The sequence below is a fragment of the Poecilia mexicana genome, unplaced genomic scaffold, assembly GCF_051168715.1.
Source record: "Poecilia mexicana isolate PSO_F unplaced genomic scaffold, ASM5116871v1 scaffold_22, whole genome shotgun sequence".
In the NCBI taxonomy this organism is placed as follows: domain Eukaryota; kingdom Metazoa; phylum Chordata; class Actinopteri; order Cyprinodontiformes; family Poeciliidae; genus Poecilia; species Poecilia mexicana.
In genome coordinates, this window is record NW_028263391.1 from 217,154 (window position 1) to 238,025 (window position 20,872).

At 38.1% G+C, this 20,872-nt stretch overlaps 2 protein-coding genes and 2 long non-coding RNA genes across 7 annotated transcripts; 3 read left to right on the plus strand and 1 right to left on the minus strand.

Annotated features, from left to right (window-relative positions):
- Positions 1 to 3,180: 3,180 nt before the first annotated feature.
- On the plus strand, positions 3,181 to 7,028 carry LOC148152680 (uncharacterized). 2 transcript variants are annotated; one of them, XR_015761947.1, is made up of 3 exons: positions 3,181 to 4,521; positions 4,668 to 4,820; positions 5,623 to 7,028. It is a non-coding gene; the product is annotated as an uncharacterized LOC148152680 (long non-coding RNA). The 2 variants fall into 2 exon arrangements; XR_015761948.1 differs by having other exon boundaries at positions 4,668 to 4,814.
- A 1,609-nt stretch (positions 7,029 to 8,637) lies between these two features.
- On the minus strand, positions 8,638 to 10,210 carry LOC148152681 (uncharacterized). Its single transcript, XR_015761951.1, has 2 exons — positions 9,005 to 10,210; positions 8,638 to 8,858 (listed from the first exon to the last, which is right to left on the minus strand). It is a non-coding gene; the product is annotated as an uncharacterized LOC148152681 (long non-coding RNA).
- Positions 10,211 to 10,664: 454 nt separating this feature from the next.
- yipf6 (Yip1 domain family, member 6) lies at positions 10,665 to 14,048 on the plus strand. The gene is made up of 2 exons (XM_014973536.2): positions 10,665 to 11,403; positions 13,391 to 14,048. The coding sequence occupies exons 1-2, from the start codon at positions 11,065 to 11,067 to the stop codon at positions 13,736 to 13,738; spliced, it is 687 nt and encodes a 228-aa protein (XP_014829022.1). The 5' UTR covers positions 10,665 to 11,064; the 3' UTR covers positions 13,739 to 14,048.
- A 1,794-nt stretch (positions 14,049 to 15,842) lies between these two features.
- LOC106907703 (uncharacterized) lies at positions 15,843 to 20,207 on the plus strand. 3 transcript variants are annotated; one of them, XM_088002579.1, is made up of 5 exons: positions 15,843 to 16,558; positions 16,637 to 16,805; positions 17,302 to 17,505; positions 18,550 to 18,760; positions 19,785 to 20,207. In XM_088002579.1, the coding sequence occupies exons 1-5, from the start codon at positions 16,100 to 16,102 to the stop codon at positions 20,035 to 20,037; spliced, it is 1,296 nt and encodes a 431-aa protein (XP_087858705.1). In that variant the 5' UTR covers positions 15,843 to 16,099; the 3' UTR covers positions 20,038 to 20,207. The 3 variants fall into 3 exon arrangements, with proteins under 3 accessions (XP_087858705.1, XP_014829017.1, XP_014829016.1); XM_014973531.2 differs by having other exon boundaries at positions 16,640 to 16,805; XM_014973530.2 differs by having other exon boundaries at positions 15,845 to 16,805.
- The last annotated feature ends 665 nt before the right edge of the window (positions 20,208 to 20,872 follow it).

The window sequence follows — 20,872 nt, forward strand, 5'->3', positions numbered from 1 at the left end:
TCGTCTTCATCCTGGGTCCTCCCTGCGTTCTCCCTCACCACCTCACTTATACTACAAATCATGACAATTACTAGTCAAAAAAACTATTCTAAATAACTAGAATCACACAAAAAATTCTAATTATAAATCAATCAGAAAAAAACAAATAAAAATAAACTAAATAATCCAAATTCTAAGATTTAACTAAAAATAAAGAAATAGCTCATTTGACTTAAAATAATCAAAAACTGAGAAGATGAACTATGAGAGTTGTTGAAATGGTTAGAAAAAGTTTTCAATCAAAATTCATTTGCACATTTCTTAATATTTTTGTCACTTGTTTCAGAAAGTGAAACTCAAATTCATTTCACAGAGTGAAATATTTCACATCTTTTACTTGTCATTTTGATGATCATGGCTTATAGATAATGAAAACTCAAAATTCAGAGTCAAGACATCCAAATATTACATCAGATCAAAAAAGGATATTTTAAACAGAGGTCTGAAAAGTATGTTTATTTAATCAATACTTGGGTAGGACTCCTTAAAGCACATATATGCAGTGTAGCATGGAGGTGATCAGCCTGTGGTTCTTCTGAGATGTTTACCTTATTTGGTCCAGGGTCTCTTATCTTCCTCTTGACAATACTGCATAGATCCTCTGACAGGAGTGTCAAACTCATTTTCATTTCAACAACCTACGGGCAAAAAAATAAGGTGTGCGGAAACTAAATGCCAGAGTTTGCGGCACCTGGTTTCTAACAGGTAAGGATCAAATTGTTTAAATTATATTTTCAGATATTTTATTGAACAGTCACTTAGAAAGACAATCATCCATAAGTAAGGTAAGATATATTATTTTTACACCCTATCTTGGTGGTCCCCAGAAAAGGTTTGAGTGCTAATGTTGTTAGCAGCTAGCTTCAATTCAAATTCAAAAGTACTTTATTAATCCCAAAGGGAAATTAAATGTCGTAGCTCAGGGATCCCTAAACTTTTTCCTGTCAGGGCCAATAACTTTTCCCTTCTCTGGTGGGGGCCGGAGTCAGTTTGTAACAGAAAAAGTGTGACGATTGCAGGAGTGCCAAAATGTAAAAATGTATTATTTTCCAGAAAGCACAATCAATTCCCTATTAAAACCTAATTCCGTTTTAATGGACGCTTTCTTGTTTTATTTCCAATTTTGACTTCCAATGATTCACTTCCTGCTAAAGAGCCCCCTGGTGGTTGAAGAAAAATCCACATATAAGCCGCATGGTTCAAAGCTTAGGAAAAAAGTAGCGGCTTAAGTCCGGAAAATACGGTATATGAAAAAAAATCTAAACGCTCTCTGGTATTGTTCATGGGGCCAGACCAAATGTGGAGGCGGGCCGGATCTGGCCCGCGGGCCGTAGTTGGGGGACCACGGTCATAGCTCATCAAGATTCTTCAAAGACCCATTGAAGATGGCAATGGCTATCGACAGAAAAGATCTCCTGAAGCGATCTGTACCACACTGAACCTGAAGAAGCCTCTGACTGACGATGCTCTGCCTTCTCAAGACAGTCTCATGAAGAGGATGGTCAGAGAGGTCCATAATTTTATTGATTTTATGAAAAATCCTTCTTTGCATACTCATCTCCAGAGGTTCTTAGTACTGATATTGGCATTTTACATCTTACTTTATTATTTTTAGGTTGTCCAAGCGCAGGAGGTTATGTAAATTCCCAAGACTGGGCCTCTACTGTTAACCTGGGTTGTGACTATTTCCCACTCTCTCTGGTCACGAATCATGTTTTTAATGGGGTTTCAGTAGATCCCTGTGAATAGTTGACCTACATTGTACAGTATGACTCAACATTAACGTACAACTCCAGCATGAATTTGAGTTTACAGAAGCTAAATAAATTATTTACCAGGAGATCTAAGCACATAGAAATAACATGGGTTAGCTTGTTGTTAGCAATAGCATCCTTATCATGATTAATTACTTAAAATAGCACAACTCACCCGCAGAAACAAGTCTACAGTCATTTAATGCTTCTCATTTAATGGTTGACCCAACCTGAAACTAAATATTTGTATGCTTCCAGGTTTTTAAAAGCTTTCGCCTGGCTTGTCGAATAATATGAGGTCTGCAGCTAAAGACAGTTATGTTGATCGCCTTTTCATTTTATTACTGTGAGAACTTATAGATTTATTCTATAATGTCATGACAGTGATGCATAAAAGAAAAGACTTTGTAATATTCAAAGATTTTCTTTTTATTAAAAAAGAAAGAATCATTTCCACTATTTTTGGCTTCAGCCTGCTCTTCTTCTGGCCCCTCCTATATTAAAAGGAGGGGATATCAAATTTCCCCTGATATCAAATTTTCTACATAATGATTCCAGGCTTCTATTCTTTCATGAATTAAACCAGAGGTTCCCAAACTATGGATGCCACTGGGGGAGCTCAGGACACAAAGTTTGGGAACCACTGCATTAAACTATTATGGTGTCAATAGAAAAAATAGGGAATTCCAAACCACAGAGCAGAGAACATATTCATCGGACTAACTGTGAGACGTTCTTTACATAGAACAGCAATATATTTAAACACAGCAAGCCATTCTGTGTTTTACATTTGCTTTTTTTATTTTAATTTCAGCGATCTTTGGTTGATTTAAAGGAAATCTGCTGAATAAGCAGTATATGATGTAGCATAGATGTGCGCATGCGCATTACCACAACATAGGAGGGATTTATGGGTAGCACAGATAAACAGAACACCTGTTGTATGGAAAGCCATTTGCGCCAAAATTGAATAAATAAATAAATGGGTTAAATAAATAAAAAATGAGTAAAATAAATCAAAAAATGAAGTAAATGAGTGAAATAAATAAAAAATTTGTTAAATAAATAGTTTAGCTTTTTCATTAAACCAATTTTTAATTTATTTATTTTTCATATTATCAATTTCCCAATTTCTCTTTTTCATTTATCTATTTGTCATTTATCCCTTTATCCATTTACCCATTTTTCATTAATCTATTTTTCATTTGTCCATTTTTCATTTATCCCTTTATCTATTTACCCATTTTTCATTAATCTATTTTTTAATTTAACCGTTTTTCCATTTCCTATTTCCATTAACCCGATTTGCTATTTCCCACTTTCATTAATCAATTTCTCATATATCCCTTTTCTTACTTACCCATTTTCTTTTATCTATTTTTCATTTACCCATTTTTCATTAATCTCTTTATCTATTTACCCATTTTTCATTAATCTATCTTTTAATTTAACCATTTTTCCATTTCCTTTTTCCATTAACCCGATTTTCCTATTTCCCACTTTCATTAATCAATTTCTCATATATCCCTTTTTTTATTTACCCATTTTCTTTTATCTATTTTTCATTTACCCATTTTTCATTAATCTCTTTATCTATTTACCCATTTTTCATTAATCTATCTTTTAATTTAACCATTTTTCCATTTCCTTTTTCCATTAACCCGATTTTCCTATTTCCCACTTTCATTAATCAATTTCTCATATATCCCTTTTTTTATTTACCCATTTTCTTTTATCTATTTTTCATTTACCCATTTTTCATTAATCTCTTTATCTATTTACCCATTTTTCATTAATCTATCTTTTAATTTAACCATTTTTCCATTTCCTTTTTCCATTAACCCGATTTTCCTATTTCCCACTTTCATTAATCAATTTCTCATATATCCCTTTTTTTATTTACCCATTTTCTTTTATCTATTTTTCATTTACCCATTTTTCATTAATCTCTTTATCTATTTACCCATTTTTCATTAATCTATCTTTTAATTTAACCATTTTCCATTTCCTTTTTCCATTAACCCGATTTTCTATTTCCCACTTTCATTAATCAATTTCTCATATATCCCTTCTTTATGTACCCATTTTTCTTTAACCTATTTTTCATTTAACTTTTGTTTGAAAAACTTTTAATTTTCCCATTTTCCAATTTCCCTTATTCATTTAGTATTTCCTTATTTTCTTATTTATCACATTCTATTTTCCCCGCTAAACTTAGGGGGAAAAATAAATGCAAATGAGGAGTGGCACGTCATCAGGCTACAACTTCCCCAATTGGTTGGTTAGCGTCACACCTACTTTGCTTTCAAGAAAGATGGCGACCTACTAACGGGTTATCAATAAGCATAAGCTCATTAACTTCATTAGAAAATAGTGTTATTACTCCTGACTTTATTTTTGTGTGGCCGCTCAGACAGAACGTGTTTCAGCTGGCGGCTCTGATGGACTCAGAGCTTCACCGTCGGGGTTTTTTATAGTTTGGACGAAGCGGCCGCTGAAGTTGGCTTACGATTGAAGGTTCAGGACGCCTTCGTAGCTACCAGCTGCGATTCAACTATAAGGAGCAGACTTGACTGTACATCGTAAGTGAACTGCAATATCCAGTGGCAGCTCTACGGAGCATTGAGCTGAAAGAATGACGGTGGCAAGCCTTGGAGATCTGCATCGGAGGCCATCTTTCAGACATGCACCGCTGCTGTCCGTCCAGGATCCTCCGGTTGCCCAGACGGTAAGCTAACGCTGATGTTTTCCAACTACAGTCATATTTGTAACCAAACTTGAGGCCAACAGGTGTACTTTTGATCGCCACCAGGTCAAAAGTACAGCTTGTTTTTGCAGCACATTCATTAATGTTTCTATCGTGTATGTTTTCAGATGTTAAGCTGTCACAGCAGACCATCCTGCAGGCCTCTGGTCTCTGTTTCCAGTGGGCTCACAGCTTCAGGGTGACCAGAGACCTTCACCTTTCTGGAGCAGGAACACCCGGCCAAATGCACTGCTGACACATTTAATTTAAAAAATGTGGGGGTAAATTAACGCTGATGTTTGTAAACAGACTACCTGAATACAGTGACCTTAGTGAGGGTACAGAATGCAGAATGGATAAAAGCTGAACTCCTGCTAAAATCTGTCCCTATTGGTTACATCCCTGAAATGTGCCAAGTGTGGCCCACATGCATACATGTCGTATTCATATAAAGTAATTATGACTATTCATTTCAGTAGTTCTTTGTGGATGTATAACTTGGCCACCTTAGTTTCCCTGTTTTTGTTCAACATATGTGCCTCAACATTTGGTTACTGTTCCATAATTTGTACTCCAAACATGTTTTTACTCATGTTTATCTCTTACTTACATGTTTAAGTAAAAAGTAGCTGAATAAGAAATTACACATGAGTAAAGAAGCATTTGGTAAAAAGTATACAAGTACTGAGTAACTGATCAAGTTATCAATTATTTCATATCTTAAAAAATTACACAATTAGAGGGCTCAAAATATAAAGTTCAGCGGAATTTTTAGTTTTTTAAAGACAAAATAAAAAAATTGTTTAAATAAGAATAGTGATGCTTCATAATAAAATGACCTGAGTAAAAGTAAAAAGTTCAGCATAGTAACGGTACTCCTAAAACTTCATTTGAGTTTCAAAAAGTTACTCAACTATATTTGAGTAAATGTAATTAGTGAGTCCTAAACTCTTTCCTTCTGAGGGAACAGGAGAAGGAATTGTTAAGGAAATAAATTAATCTTATTTTTATATTAAACATTGTTTTAATTAACAAACAAATCATAAATAACACCCAGAACATATTCTGTTATGTTTATTCAAGGATCAAGAAAAATGACTGGAGATTCTGGCTGAGAGAGGGACAACGGCAAACAGGGAGGAGAACCGTCTGCACTGTGAGCAGCACCAGAACTCCTGATGGGTCTCCTTCAGGAAGAACCAGAGAGATGGCCGACCTCCGCAGAGAAGAGTTCACCCAAACATCAGAGGAAAAATGAATTTTTTTTTTCACTTTCAAGGACTCTAAAAAGCTTGCTGATTAAATTTTCAGTTAATGTTCAGCAAACATTCAAAGTTTAGTGTTTGGATAATACTTATGCAGTATCACATGTTTAGACTAAATTATCACATGACTAGAGCTGATTAAATCTTGGTTGCACCTCGGCGAGAAAAAGAGTGCCACAAACCTCCCAAAGAAGAGGATAGCAATGTGTGTTTAAATAAACATACAACAAAGATTTTTGGTGCACATCATCTTTAAAGTGTCTAGTTATGATATTCACCTTTGCATTTATAAAAATTTGTTAGGTGTGTGAGCAGGATGTGTAAACATGTTGACGGTCATAATAGTGACAGGTGGGAGAATACGTTTGACCAATAGGTCCACTTATTTAAATACATACCATATTCTTCCAATTCCTAACTTCTTCCTTTTTAAGATTAATTTTGAGTTTGGTTCTTGATTTGTTGGACTTTGTTATAGCCAGACAAAGCATACAACAATGTAGTTGTGAGAAAAATGGAACCCTTACTGATTTTGATAGTGATGGCTTAAACATGGACTATAAGGGGAAGATGGCCCATTTTCCATGCCTGATTTTGAATGCATATGATCAGTTCATGGGAAAAGAGGATAATCTGACCCTTCATCAGGCATGTGGTACTCTGTTACCACCTGCAAAAGTTTATGACGAAGGGACAGCTGTCTCTTTGATGTACCCTTTAAAGAGGATCCAAATGAGGTTCCAACACAAGATGAGAAACTGCTGATCCACTAGAAAAACAACAATATTTTCCTAATGGAAACAAAGATGAAGAATTATATAGAGACTGATGTCAACTAGATCAATGAGCACATGAGAGGTGTAGACCTTTATGACCAAACCCCCTCAAGGTTCAATGTCATGGTCAGGTCCAAGAAGTGATGGTGGTTGTTGAGATGCTTTACCAGGCCGAGAAAGAGTCACACGCTGTTAGACAAAGGGCCCATAGTAAAGAGTTACATTTTTGATTCTGTTAGACACTAAGGTCCATTTCTCACGAGAAACAGAAACTTATCAGGCCACAGAGACATGGTGTGATTTCAGGCAGTGTCTTCAGTTCATATAATCAGCTACCCTCCTCTTTCTCCTCAGACGCTGCACAGACTTTTTTAGAAACTCTTCTCGGATGTAATGGTAAAGCGTCTCCTTTCAGCGCTGAAAGTTAATAAAATAAGTAAAGTCTGAATGCTTTTCTTGGCTGATTTTATGCTCCGTGTGTCAATACAAATTATGATTCATCGATTGAGATTCTCGTTCTCAACATGGTCCATACCAAAAGCACACCTGAAACAGTGCCGGTAGCCTAGGAGGTTGGAGTTTATCTTGTACCTGGTGGGTTGCCTGCTGGAACCCCCACTTTGTTTGTGTCAGTAGTTGTGACCTTGATCAAGAGGACAATTCAGCCACCATGCCAGCCGGTGGTATTCAGAGGACCCTGGTGGAGGAGCCGGTGTATGACTGCCTTACTTCTGTCAAACTGTGGCAGGCAAGCTGTAGCTACAATATAGTAGCTTACTGCTGTCGGTGTGTGAATGTGTGTGTGAATGGGTGAATGACTAAATGTGGTGAAAACATTTTCAGGTCATTTGGACTTGATAAAGAACTACACAAGTACAGGCCATTTACCTTTCAGATATTATTTTACAAATGTGTCGTAGGAGGAACAACTGATTTGCTCATCATGGCTTATTATCTTATGCAAAGGTTTGGTATAAGGCCAGCAGGTCATGGAAATAGATCTCAAATGGACACTTCTCTTCAAGTTATGACGAGATGTAACCAAGACACTTTCTGGTCAGTCAATGCAAGAGTCATTTCCAGAGATGTTGTTCCAGTTGTTGCTTTTGCACCACCCATGCCTTGGAGAAATTCAAGGTTTTATTGCACACTGAGTGCTTCAAGAAAGAACATGGAAAGTAAGAAAGAGATGAAATAACCTAAAATTGAAGAAAACCAAAGTCACCAAATGGTGAGAAGGAGCCATACTACTCTCCTTTGATTCCAGGCCTTGGGGTCCGGTATCCTGCAACTTTCAGGTGTGTTCCTGGTCCAACACACCTGAATTAAATGGATCACCCTCAGTATGCAGTCCAGTTCTCCAGAGTCCTGCTTATCACCTGATTCAGGTGTGCTGAAGCAGAGGCGGATGGAAAAGATGCATGACACAGGCCCTAAATCCTGGAGACGGAGACCCCTGGACTAAGTCTATTGAGTTTTACTTTATGACAGTGTGACAAATGTTCATAATTTTCAGAAATATAAATGAAAGCCTCTACTGTAGATGTTATCTTTATGATTTTTGTTACTGTGATGACACTACAACTGACTGAAGTTCAATATAATTATGCATAAACACTCAAGCACTCAAATTTACCTTGGTTTAGAATATATTGATAGTCAAATTTGTACTTTACAGAGCAAATGTTGCACTAAAGTAATGCTGTGGCAAGATATATTCTACTAAAGAAACAATGTTCACATATTATGATCATGTCTATTTGGAAAAAGCACGTTTAGCTCATCTTAGTATTAGAACACCATATTATCCCACCGGTCACAATTGTGACCGAACATAAAACACACTTTTTTACATACTTTTCCACAATTTTTAAAATTATTTCCCTGATTAGTTCAAAGGGCTATCAATGACATCGGATTTTCATATTTACATGTTTGGGAAAAATTTGGAATGAATGGGTTAAAGCCACAAACAAACTATCCATCTTATTGTCTCTGGGATGTGAAAACATGAGATTTGATTAAATTAGAACTACACAGATGAGAAGGAACACAGATTTCATAATATATATATTTTTATTATTAAAAACAGTAGATGGTTCTTGCATATCAATGCTATAAGAACAGCCACATTTTTTAAATTAAATGTGTCAGCAGTGCATTTGGCCGGGTGTTCCTGCTCCAGAAAGGTGAAGGTCTCTGGTCACCCTGAAGCTGTGAGCCCACTGGAAACAGAGACCAGAGGCCTGCAGGATGATCTGCTGTGACAGCTTAACATCTGAAAACATACACGATAGAAACATTAATGAATGTGCTGCAAAAACAAGCTGTACTTTTGACCTGGTGGCGATCACAAGTACACTTGTTGGCCTCAAGTTTGGTTACAAATATGACTGTAGTTGGAAAACATCAGCGTTAGCTTACCGTCTGGGCAACCGGAGGATCCTGGACGGACAGCAGCGGTGCATGTCTGAAAGATGGCCTCCGATGCAGATCTCCAAGGCTTGCCACCGTCATTCTTTCAGCTCAATGCTCCGTAGAGCTGCCACTGGATATTGCAGTTCACTTACGATGTACAGTCAAGTCTGCTCCTTATAGTTGAATCACAGCTGGTAGCTACGAAGGCGTCCTGAACCTTCAATCGTAAGCCAACTTCAGCGGCCGCTTCGTCCAAACTATAAAAAACCCCGACGGTGAAGCTCTGAGTCCATCAGAGCCGCCAGCTGAAACACGTTCTGTCTGAGCGGCCACACAAAAATAAAGTCAGGAGTAATAACACTATTTTCTAATGAAGTTAATGAGCTTATGCTTATTGATAACCCGTTAGTAGGTCGCCATCTTTCTTGAAAGCAAAGTAGGTGTGACGCTAACCAACCAATTGGGGAAGTTGTAGCCTGATGACGTGCCACTCCTCATTTGCATTTATTTTTCCCCCTAAGTTTAGCGGGGAAAATAGAATGTGATAAATAAGAAAATAAGGAAATACTAAATGAATAAGGGAAATTGGAAAATGGGAAAATTAAAAGTTTTTCAAACAAAAGTTAAATGAAAAATAGGTTAAAGAAAAATGGGTACATAAAGAAGGGATATATGAGAAATTGATTAATGAAAGTGGGAAATAGAAAATCGGGTTAATGGAAAAAGGAAATGGAAAATGGTTAAATTAAAAGATAGATTAATGAAAAATGGGTAAATAGATAAAGAGATTAATGAAAAATGGGTAAATGAAAAATAGATAAAAGAAAATGGGTAAATAAAAAAGGGATATATGAGAAATTGATTAATGAAAGTGGGAAATAGGAAAATCGGGTTAATGGAAAAAGGAAATGGAAAAATGGTTAAATTAAAAGATAGATTAATGAAAAATGGGTAAATAGATAAAGAGATTAATGAAAAATGGGTAAATGAAAAATAGATAAAAGAAAATGGGTAAATAAAAAAAAGGGATATATGAGAAATTGATTAATGAAAGTGGGAAATAGGAAAATCGGGTTAATGGAAAAAGGAAATGGAAAAATGGTTAAATTAAAAGATAGATTAATGAAAAATGGGTAAATAGATAAAGAGATTAATGAAAAATGGGTAAATGAAAAATAGATAAAAGAAAATGGGTAAGTAAGAAAAGGGATATATGAGAAATTGATTAATGAAAGTGGGAAATAGCAAATCGGGTTAATGGAAATAGGAAATGGAAAAACGGTTAAATTAAAAAATAGATTAATGAAAAATGGGTAAATAGATAAAGGGATAAATGAAAAATGGACAAATGAAAAATAGATTAATGAAAAATGGGTAAATGGATAAAGGGATAAATGACAAATAGATAAATGAAAAAGAGAAATTGGGAAATTGATAATATGAAAAATAAATAAATTAAAAATTGGTTTAATGAAAAAGCTAAACTATTTATTTAACAAATTTTTTATTTATTTCACTCATTTACTTCATTTTTTGATTTATTTTACTCATTTTTTATTTATTTAACCCATTTATTTATTTATTCAATTTTGGCGCAAATGGCTTTCCATACTGTTGTGGGTGGAAGGAGTCAAGCGACTACCGTCAGAGCGGGGGTCACGACGTAATTACTCTAATACGGGAAGTTTACGGGTCACGACGTAATTACTCTAATACGGGAAGTTTACGGGGACATGCTAATACAGAGCACGCCGGGACAGAATGGTAAAATACGGTAGTTTCCCGGCCAAAACGGGAGACTTGACAGGTCTGAGTTGAACAGTAGCATGAATACTCGAATGCACCACAAGACGTAGTGCGGAAGTCACACGTCTTCAGCTGACGTAGTACGGAAGTAAACAATCCTCAGCGGACGTGGAGTGAGGTTCTTGTCAGTTCAACGCCTGAAATTACTTATTTAATAGAACATTAGCTCATTTAGTCACTGCTGTGGTTCGCATAAGTTCAGAGAACTCTACTTACTTTGAGTGAACGTGGCGTTGGCTATAACCTCGACTGCAAAATAGATGGCGTCGGCTGAGGAGGCCAGTAGGCCGTTCGCTGGGCTGTCAGACGTCTCCATATCGGAAGAGATACCAGTGGAAGGAGATATTGCCGTCCCCGTTGGCCCATCCACAAGAGACGATGAGTTTTCCACTCTAGACGAGCCGGTGAAGGAAACTATTGTGCGTGACCTCCGAGCCGTGGGGAACAAGTTCATTCACGTGCTGTATCCAAAGCGGAGCTCGGCTCTGCTGCGTGACTGGGACCTGTGGGGTCCGCTGCTGCTCTGCGTCACGTTGGCTCTGCTGCTTCAAGGCGGCGCGGCCGACAAGGATGACCAGGGAGGACCGCAGTTTGCCGAGGTAATCAAGCTTTTTCAAACATTCCATCAGTGGGTTCTAATATCTGAGTTATAAATCCTCTGGAGTGTTCTTCTTGGCCGTTCTCCATATGAGGTGATGTAGAGGATGTACATTACCTCAGTTATGTATGAGGCTACTTTGTTGAGACTGCAACTAATTTAAGTTTGAGCTTCATCTTCGTAGAAGTTCAGGCACGCAAAATGGCTAGGCACACTTGAGAGAAATTATATGTCAGTACAGTTTGAAATTGTGACACTAATGCATATTATGAATAAGTTGAACATATTCCAAACACAGCAGAAGTATACTTACCACCATGGAAGATTTTCTCACGTCAGTTCATTGTTTAATTATAATCACAGCAATTTACTGTAAAGTATTTTTTCCTGGAGAGGGGTTGTGTGATCTCCAAGCTTCACTCTGACTTCTTTAACTGCAGTGTTAATAGAGTCAACTCGTATTCAGATACTGATTTTTTTGGAGCAGGATTTTTCAACTTGCCCAGGCATCAGCTACACATAACAATGGAAATATTTTGATTAAATTAGTTAATGTTTATCTCATCAAAGTTTTGTGTTTTAGCAATGCTTTGTTTGGGACTTATCCACACAAATTTATTTCTGAACTCAACTTTGGTCAAATGAATAAGGTCCTGGTAGAATAACCAGACCAACAAGGACAGTCATTTAAATGTCTTAGTGCTTATTTTCTAAAGGGAGAGTTTTTAAAAAACTGAATTCTTACTGATTCAATTCAGTTAAAATAATTGATTATTAAGTGATAAAAGTAATCCAAATTGAAAAACAAATTTGTTAATTTAATTGTCCTGTTTTCACCAGGTTTATATCATTATTAGGTCAAGCTGTATTCCAAACAGAAAACACTTTGTCACACAGAATTTTATTTTCAAACATTTATTTTTGATTTGTGTAGATTGTCCGTCATCCAGGACAGGGTAATCCTTGTTCTCAAATAGAAAGCAGATGGACTTCTTGTCTTGTTTCTTTAAGATGTTTCAGTTCTCAACCAAAAGGTTTTCTGACAGGTGGATCTAAAAATTCTAATATTGTGAAATAGCTGAATAACTTTTGTCACTTTTGGACATTAAACCCTGAACTTCAAGCAACATGGATTCAGTGCCTCTCCACTGTCTCCAGACTTTCATTCAACCCCCCAAAATGCATCTTGCATGTGCACACCATGTGAGATCAGATGCTCAGAACCCGTTGGTGTTTCAAAGTACCCAATACCAAAAACATGACTTTCTATAACTGACAGCTTTCTATATTATAACAAGAAAAATGTATCAGTGACTAGTAGAACACTGAAGTGCAAAGTGATGTAGCTCCATTCTACTCTGCTCCCTCTGGAGCTTTCTGTTTCATCTTGTTAAAATCAATGTAAACTGTAGGTATCATCACCTGACCTATCGTGCAAGTCAAACACCTGCAGGAGATTTTTTAGTAAGTAAAACACTGATATTGGAAGGAACTGCTAAAGTCTAGTCCCATCCACCTTCACTAGTGGCTTCAATAGAACTCAGTCTGTATTCTATATAGTCTGATTTGGTTAAAAAAAAAAAAGGTTGCCTCTTCTCAACTGATCTCCCCAGTCAGGCAGTTTACAGCAATGGACAGGAAAGTTCAAATTAACAAAATGCAAATTAAAACAGTGCTGCATACATATGATAAAATACAGTAGAAACTGTTCATGGTGTAGACTTGTGACTAGCCATTATATTGCTACTCACTATCAGAGACTGTTACAAACAAAAGTTTGGCTATTAGTCAGCATATGATTAAAAGAGCAAAAAACAAGAATTTGCCAAAGGGGGATTCTCTAATTTTTTCCAACTACTGCTTCCCTTTTTTTTTTTTTTTTACAACGTAAACCTGTGGCCATGGAATGTTGTTTTGAGTGTAATTCTGAGTTTATAAGTTTTGCAATAACTGACAACTGTACTTTTTCAAATTGTCTCTCATCCCAGGTCTTTGTCATCATTTGGTTCGGCTCTATTGTCATCACTCTTAACTCCAAGCTCCTGGGTGGCACAATCTCTTTCTTCCAGAGCCTGTGTGTACTGGGATACTGCATCATGCCTCTGACAGTGGCCCTCATTGTGTGTCGGATTGTCCTGCTCAGTAGTTCAGGGAAGGTGAGCTTTGCTGTTCGACTGGGAGTGGTGACAGCATCTTTTGGCTGGTCTACCTTTGCTTCTACGGCCTTTCTTGCTGACAGTCACCTGACCAACCGCAAGGCACTTGTGGTATATCCAGTGTTTCTCTTCTATTTTGTGATTGGGTGGATGATATTGACATTTTCATCAGGAAACTGACAAGACTATTTTTGCTATGTTGGGAAGTGAAAGCTGAATTTCCATATTTAAACTTGGGTGACTACTGAGATATTCCAAACTTCTTTTAGAAAAAGTCAAAACAGTGCTTCAGCTAGAGAGAAGTTCATGGATGTTTTTTTTTTCTTCTTATTTCTGTTTACTGTCAAGCATTAAATTTTTCCCTTCTGTTTTGTAATTAGAGGGATTAAAGAATGTCTCCCAGCACCAGTAGTCGACTTGACACAAGAATAAGTTGTTTTTATGACTGTTCAACATTATCATTAAAATACATTGATAAGTTTGGATGAAATTATGGCGTGTTTTCTGTCTCTGGCTCAATGTGTTGCAACATTTTATTATTTTCATCTAGAAGCACCAGAGCTGCAATAGAATTATGGTTTGTTCCAAACATGTTGTTAATCCTTTTTTTATTGTATTCACTATCAGTATAGTTCCAGATGTTAGTATTCTAAAAGTCCACTTTTAAATATGTGACCCAAGAATGCAGTGAATATAGAGAGATGCACTTTAAGGCTCTAAAGACAAATCTTTAAAGCTTTAAGGTGCTTTAAAGATGCACTACATGCTGAAGAGAACTAAAACAGAACAGATCTTTTGAATTTTAGTTAAGGGCATCACCATCTGCAAAATGTTAATTACCGGTCTGTCACAGAGCTTAGCCAAAAAGTGAAACTCTAGATTTACCGGTCAGTCTATGGTCAGCTTTGGGTCATGACTGAAGGAACAAGATCATGGATACAAGTGGCCGAAATGAGTTTTCTCTGTAGGGTGTGTGGGCTCTCCCCTTAGAGACCGGGTGAGAAGCTCACAGTCTACTCGGAGTAGAGTTGCTGCTCCTCCATGACGAGAGGAGCCAGTTGAGGTGGCTCGGGCATCTGGATAGGATGCCTCCTGGAGGACACCGAGAGGAACCCTGGAGGGACTATATTTCTTAGCTAGCCTGGGAATGCCTTGGGCTTCCCCGGAGGAGTTGGCAAAAGTGGCTGGGGAGAAGGAAGTCTGGGTCTCCCTTAGGCTGCTACTCCTGCGACCTGACTGCGGACAAGCAAAAGAAAATGGTGGATGGATTAAAAACATTAAAAATGGAGATGATTTTTAGAAAAGGGCATATGTGAATAAAAATGTAGCCAGTGGATTAAATCATTAATATCTTAATTTCACTTTTCATCCCCTTAAAACAAAAGGTCACCATTTATTATACCAAAACTTAAAAGAATAGATTTCTTGTATAAGATCCAGTTTTGGAAATCTTTCTAAAAATATTTATGAAGTTGCAATTTAAAAAAAACAAGTGTCTCAATATCTGCCACAAAATGCACAGGAGTTTATATTTATATTGAATTTCTTTTGCAGAAAGTCATTACAGGGAAAAAGTCATACATAATTTTGAAATTCATTTCCTGATATTTGTGTGAGTGAAAAAGAAAGGTATATGGTTCTTATTTAGAGATATCATGATTCTTAAATGTTTTCTTCTCGGGATAGAGGGGAAAAATTGACAGGGTATTATGAATTTACATTTTTTGTCCTTATAGCCATTCATAATCAGTGATGGCTCTTTTTAAGTAACAGCTAAACATGTAATCATACCTTTAGCTGAATCATAGCAGGAGGGATTGCCATGCTGTTTAATTGAATGTTTGTACATTTTAATATGTATTTTTGACAAAATCATCATATTAACATATACAATAAAAAATTGCCATTAAAATATGAAGTTCACAGAGCAAGCCGTCTATCGCAAAAAAAAAAGTTTTAGAACGTAAAGAATTTAAAATTTTTGTTTCACTTTACTGCGAATACATCAAATTTTGCTCTTATTTTCAACAAGCAAAGCCCATTTGGACAGTCAAATATCTCCTTTAATGACTTTGGAAAGCAAAAATACCTATGCTGTATATTTTAAATCGATTATTTATTGTAGTTGTGTTTTTTAGCAGCACAAAGGCCTAAACACTGATCGGTCCGCCATTTTGGATGTCGAAATTGATCTGCAGGGCACATGATCCTAATTCTCAAATTTTTGCACGCTTGTAAACTGCACACTTGAACCCTTGTTCACTTTAAGTACACACTTCATAGAGGGGCGGAAGGTACAGTACCGGGGACCGGGGCGTATTCAACTCCAGGTCGGCCCCTATAGGATGCTTGCCGCCGGACGGTTCTCAGTGTAACGCTAAAAGAACTCGACCGTCTTCCGGTGTAAACATAAGGCTGCAGTTGGAATAAATTCGCCGAAAACTTCAAAATAGCGACCCATTAAAAAGCCTAAAATTATTAACAGTATATTTACGCACTAGGTTTGTTGATTGTTGTTCTAGACGCTGAGTGCATGAAGTAATGGAAGGGCCACCGCAGCTACCACCTGAACTTTGGGTTTATGTGTTTAGCTATCTTAGCACAGAAGAAAAACACACGGTTCGCTCCTGCTGCAGGCACTTAAAGAAGCTTATCGACCACCCATCCCTATGGAAGGACTACACTGTGGTGATGTCCGAACTTCGCCGCTACACTTACGGCTTCTGGCACACATTGAATTACCGCAAGCTCACCCGGGTGGCTGTGCGACACCTGCGGCGAAAAGAGTGGCGACGTCTGGTAAAGTTCCTCCCGTCGCTCACGGCCATAGTATTTGTAGATGGCGGGCGACAATATAAAGAGAAATACATGGACAACCTTGCCCGATTTCCCAACCTACGTGACCTCGGGGTACGGAACGCTACTTGGGATGAAGCGTTGCTTGGCCACAGCCTAACGGAGCACCTTCAGGAGCGCCTTACACACCTGAGCGTGTGCAACGTACGGCTGCCCAACACTGTGGAGTTCATAAAAACTGTGTCCCAGCTGGTCAACCTGCGCTTCCTCCTTTTCCACCAGCAGAGTGAGGGTTATGGGCTGGACACGGTGAGGCCTGTTCCCCGCAACGACTTCCACGCCATGTTGCTGAAGCTGAAGAAGCTGATCCACCTTTCCTGGGGGATGAAGGGGGAGCCACCAGAACCGCTTCCTGACGACTACTTGAGTCCACCGAATCCAGAACAGCCAGGTATGCCTTCTCCTTATACCTGCTGTCATAGCTTCACAAGTGACAGCCCGAATTATACACTGTAGGTTCAATCCCATAGCGTAAATATACTTATTTAGAGAACAAGCAACATACACAAACGGTCTGCGTCAGAAGGAGCCTTCCTTTGGAACAGACCGTCATATTTTCCCTGTATTTCCATCACAATGTAGTTGTTAGGACACAGGTTCAAAACTACTATATGTAGCTTCATATTTAGCAAACCAGAAATCCACCTTAAGTAAGACTACGTCATGGCCACTGTTGTATTAATTTTCACCAGATAGTTGATGGACAACAATAACAGCCGAGTAGCAGTTTTATAGATTTTCCAGCTTGAAAATATACAAACTATCACTTTGCTCCAGTTATTTCAGTTAATAAAAATTAGAACTCCTTAACCTCTCATGTAATCCAGTCTTAAAGCCATAATCTACACTCCTGGATCTGCTACTTAACGTTTTCCTTTCTGGTGCAGGAATGTCTTCGTATGGTGGCCCGGCACTGACCAGCCTGGAGCTTGTGGACTACCCAGAGACTATCCTCCCTGAAAATGCTCTGAGGAGTCTGACCTCACTGCGGTCTCTTGCTGTCCGCTACAGGTACATCAGAGAAGGGATTGAGTGTCGACTCAGGTCCTGGCTGATCCCACTGCGACAGTTGGAGTCACTCACCATCATTGGTGAGTTCTGCTGCCTTTCAGCATTTTTTACATTCTGTAGTTTGTTTATGCTGATGGATGGTGGATAAATCACAAGTACACAATATTAAAATGTTCTTCAAATACATTTTAATATAAAATATTTAAGATTTTAATATCACATTTTTGTAGCTTGCTGGTCTGGTAATTAGGATGTGAGTTAGCATAGCAGAGAACAAAGCTAATTCTCATTGGGGAATTTTCATCAAACAGCATCAGTCATTCTTCCACTAAAAGTGGAACATAATGATATTTAGAAACATGTAATTAGATTAATCCTAAACTGACTCTTTTCTTTTTTTTCTTCATCAATACTGTTTGAGTTTTACCTCCTTGCACAGTGAGAGTAAACATCAGCAGAGGTCTAGCCAGGTGGTCCCACCCTCAGTGTAACAGAGCTCAGCTGAGTGCCAACAGTTTGTAGTATAAAGACAGCTGGAAGGTCCATTCACTGCTTCATCTGTGTTCCTGGCTGCCATTATATCAGGAAGACTAAAGAACACACCGATTCTGTCAGGTCATTTCACACAAAGAGAGCTAAGCTTGCATCATGCTGTATAAATCCCACCACCAAGGTAAACGTCTCATGTTGATGCAGTGGACTTGTGACATCTGGTCGTCAGCCTTGCTAAAACACATTTGTTGTTTCCTAAAAGCTGTCACTCAGAACAGTTGCAGCCACAACAAGGAGCATGAGGAGTTTGAAGCCTCTGTGCTAGTAGGTGTCCTGGAAGCTGCACCCTTCAGACACCAGAAGCCTCTGCCTAGAAGAGTGCAGCTCAAGTGGAAACAGCCAAAGTGAATCAGGCAAAAGGGAAGTTCTTTAGAATCATGTGCTGATATCATTTTTGGTTAGATACACAAAAACACCGAGCTTATCCAAAATCTGGTACTTTCAATATAGGTTCCAGTAACAAATCCCCGTGAAAGTCCTGTTGATGGGAGAATTTAGAATTTGACGTTTTCATTGAATTTGGCACAATCACTGTGTTGGTTCTGAGAGGAAATGTTCTAATATTTCTGAAGGTGGCAACTCCCTTGCTACATACACAACCACCATCCCACCCAGTGTGACCAGGCTGACACTGCGAGTAGCCATAACTCTGAAAGACATGGACTCCATTGCTCCTAAAGTTCCAGGACTGGAGCACCTGGACATTGAGCAGAACCGTTCTAGTGGAAGCCTGTGCAGACGGATCCCCATGCTATTTCCTCATCTCAAGACTCTTAGGATACGGTGAGTGGCAATATTTGGACACTTGTTACTGGAATGCACACTTCACTAATGTTTAGATTAGATTTAAAGATGAAATCATTATAATATGTTGACTATTGCTACATTAAACCTTATATTCACAGAATGAGGGGAAAAATGTAAGAAATCATAAAATCAATTTTTAAAATTCCTTTGTGTTCAACAGACAACACAGTCATAGACCTTGAAAATATAACATCATATGTTGAAACAGACAATTGGAGGACTTATAAAATTGCCTTTGTGAGCTTTCCATCATGCTATAATGTTTCCCCCATCAAAAACATTCCTGAGCTGTTGCTTTTATTCTTTCATGCATGTTTGAGAAATCTTTGAATCTCCTGTGGCAACCATTCTGAGTGCTTAAATGCTTGCTCTCATAAAACTGTGCCTATGAGGTGAGAATGAGCTTAGTGGAAATTTTATAGCAACTGAAGATAACAGTACTTGCTATAAAATGGCATTATGTTCTTGGAAATACACAATACTGCCCCTTTAAGAATTTTGACGTGCAGCAGAAAACTATAACATAACTTTTCCTCATGAATATTTCCATTACAATCTTCTTAACTGTGACATTTGATGACATCCATCCATTATCATACATGCTTGTCCCTAGTAGAGTCCCCAGAGGTGCTGTTCCTATCTCCAGCGGTTAATGGATGAGAGATGGGTCACCCTGGACACGTTGCCAGACCATCACATGTTGATGATGACATAGAAAAATCTAAATCTTCCTGTGATAAAAACAACCATGCGGATCGCTATCAAAGAAACAATACCAACGGAGCAACAATTATCAAGGCCCCTATGATGCAGTATCTGCCTTAATCACTATCCCATGTCATTGTGGACGACCTATGACCTTTCAATGCTGTGATTTGTGCTTTGACCCACAATTCAGTGCCTCTCACTGTTTTAGATGTGATCTGAACAATCCCTAAACATGAACAGCTCTGTTTATTTTCTTCAACCTTTAACAAGTTCCTCATGTTCTCATCTGCAGATTTTTCCGCCGGGAGCCAGAGAAAGATCTCCTTAGTCTCCACAAACTGCGACACCTGGTGCAGCTGGAACTCCTGGTTGAGCGCTCCTTCATTCTGAGGGATTACCTGAACGGCCACCCGTGGCCCAGCCCCTGTGTGCAGGAGCTCATCAATGAGCTTCGGGATCTGTCAGAGAACAGGATCACAGTCATCACCACAATGCGCCAGAGAAACCTTCTAAGAGAGTGTGACTGTTTGTGGGAGGGGGACTGATCTGCTTTACATAGGGCAAGACAAGAAGGTACACGGTTCATAAGTGCAATGCTCAAAGACAGTCAAAAAAAAGTTCAGAGGTTAAAGCTGCAGTGGTTGCCAATTTTCCTAAAATGAAACATTTGGATTCTGTATGTACGCATTTCTTAATAAATTGACATTCATATCAATGGCTGAGGATTCATAGTGACCTTTTAGCTGGTTAAATACCGGCTCTAACAGATTTCTGAGACTGTCAGAAAAGTCAAGTGGTATGCTTCAAGAGACAGTTCTGGGACTCAAACTCTAAAATCCACAGCTTTCCCATATGAAACAACGCAGCAGTCTACCTGTGTGTTGCAGAATTCTTGTGTATAAAAACCTGGGATAGGTTTTCCTAAATGTTCACAGGTTTTAGAGTACACATTTACCCATAAAGACTCATTTGATACAAAACAAGAAGCAGAACTTAAATTATGCAGAGGTGGGAACTCTAGTCACATGACTTGGACTTGAGTCAATTAATATTAAGACTTTAGACTTGACTTGAAAAAATGTTCAGACTTGGATTTGAACCTGTTTACTTGAAAAGACTTGATATTTTACCCAAAATATAAAGTGTAACACATATTTATAAAGTGACCCACTAATTCATTACACTCAGTCATAACATGTTTTTCCAAGCCACATATAGACACATGAGCGCCAAGATGCTGGCACCGGTGTGCAGCTGCGGCAGAGACCTGCTGCTGTGCAGAACTTTACAGGTGTTACAATCATGGCAGCAAAGAACTTCACACAGTTCCTTCCCCCAAAATGGCCGATTAATGCTGTTGGATGCAGGTAGTGTTAGCTA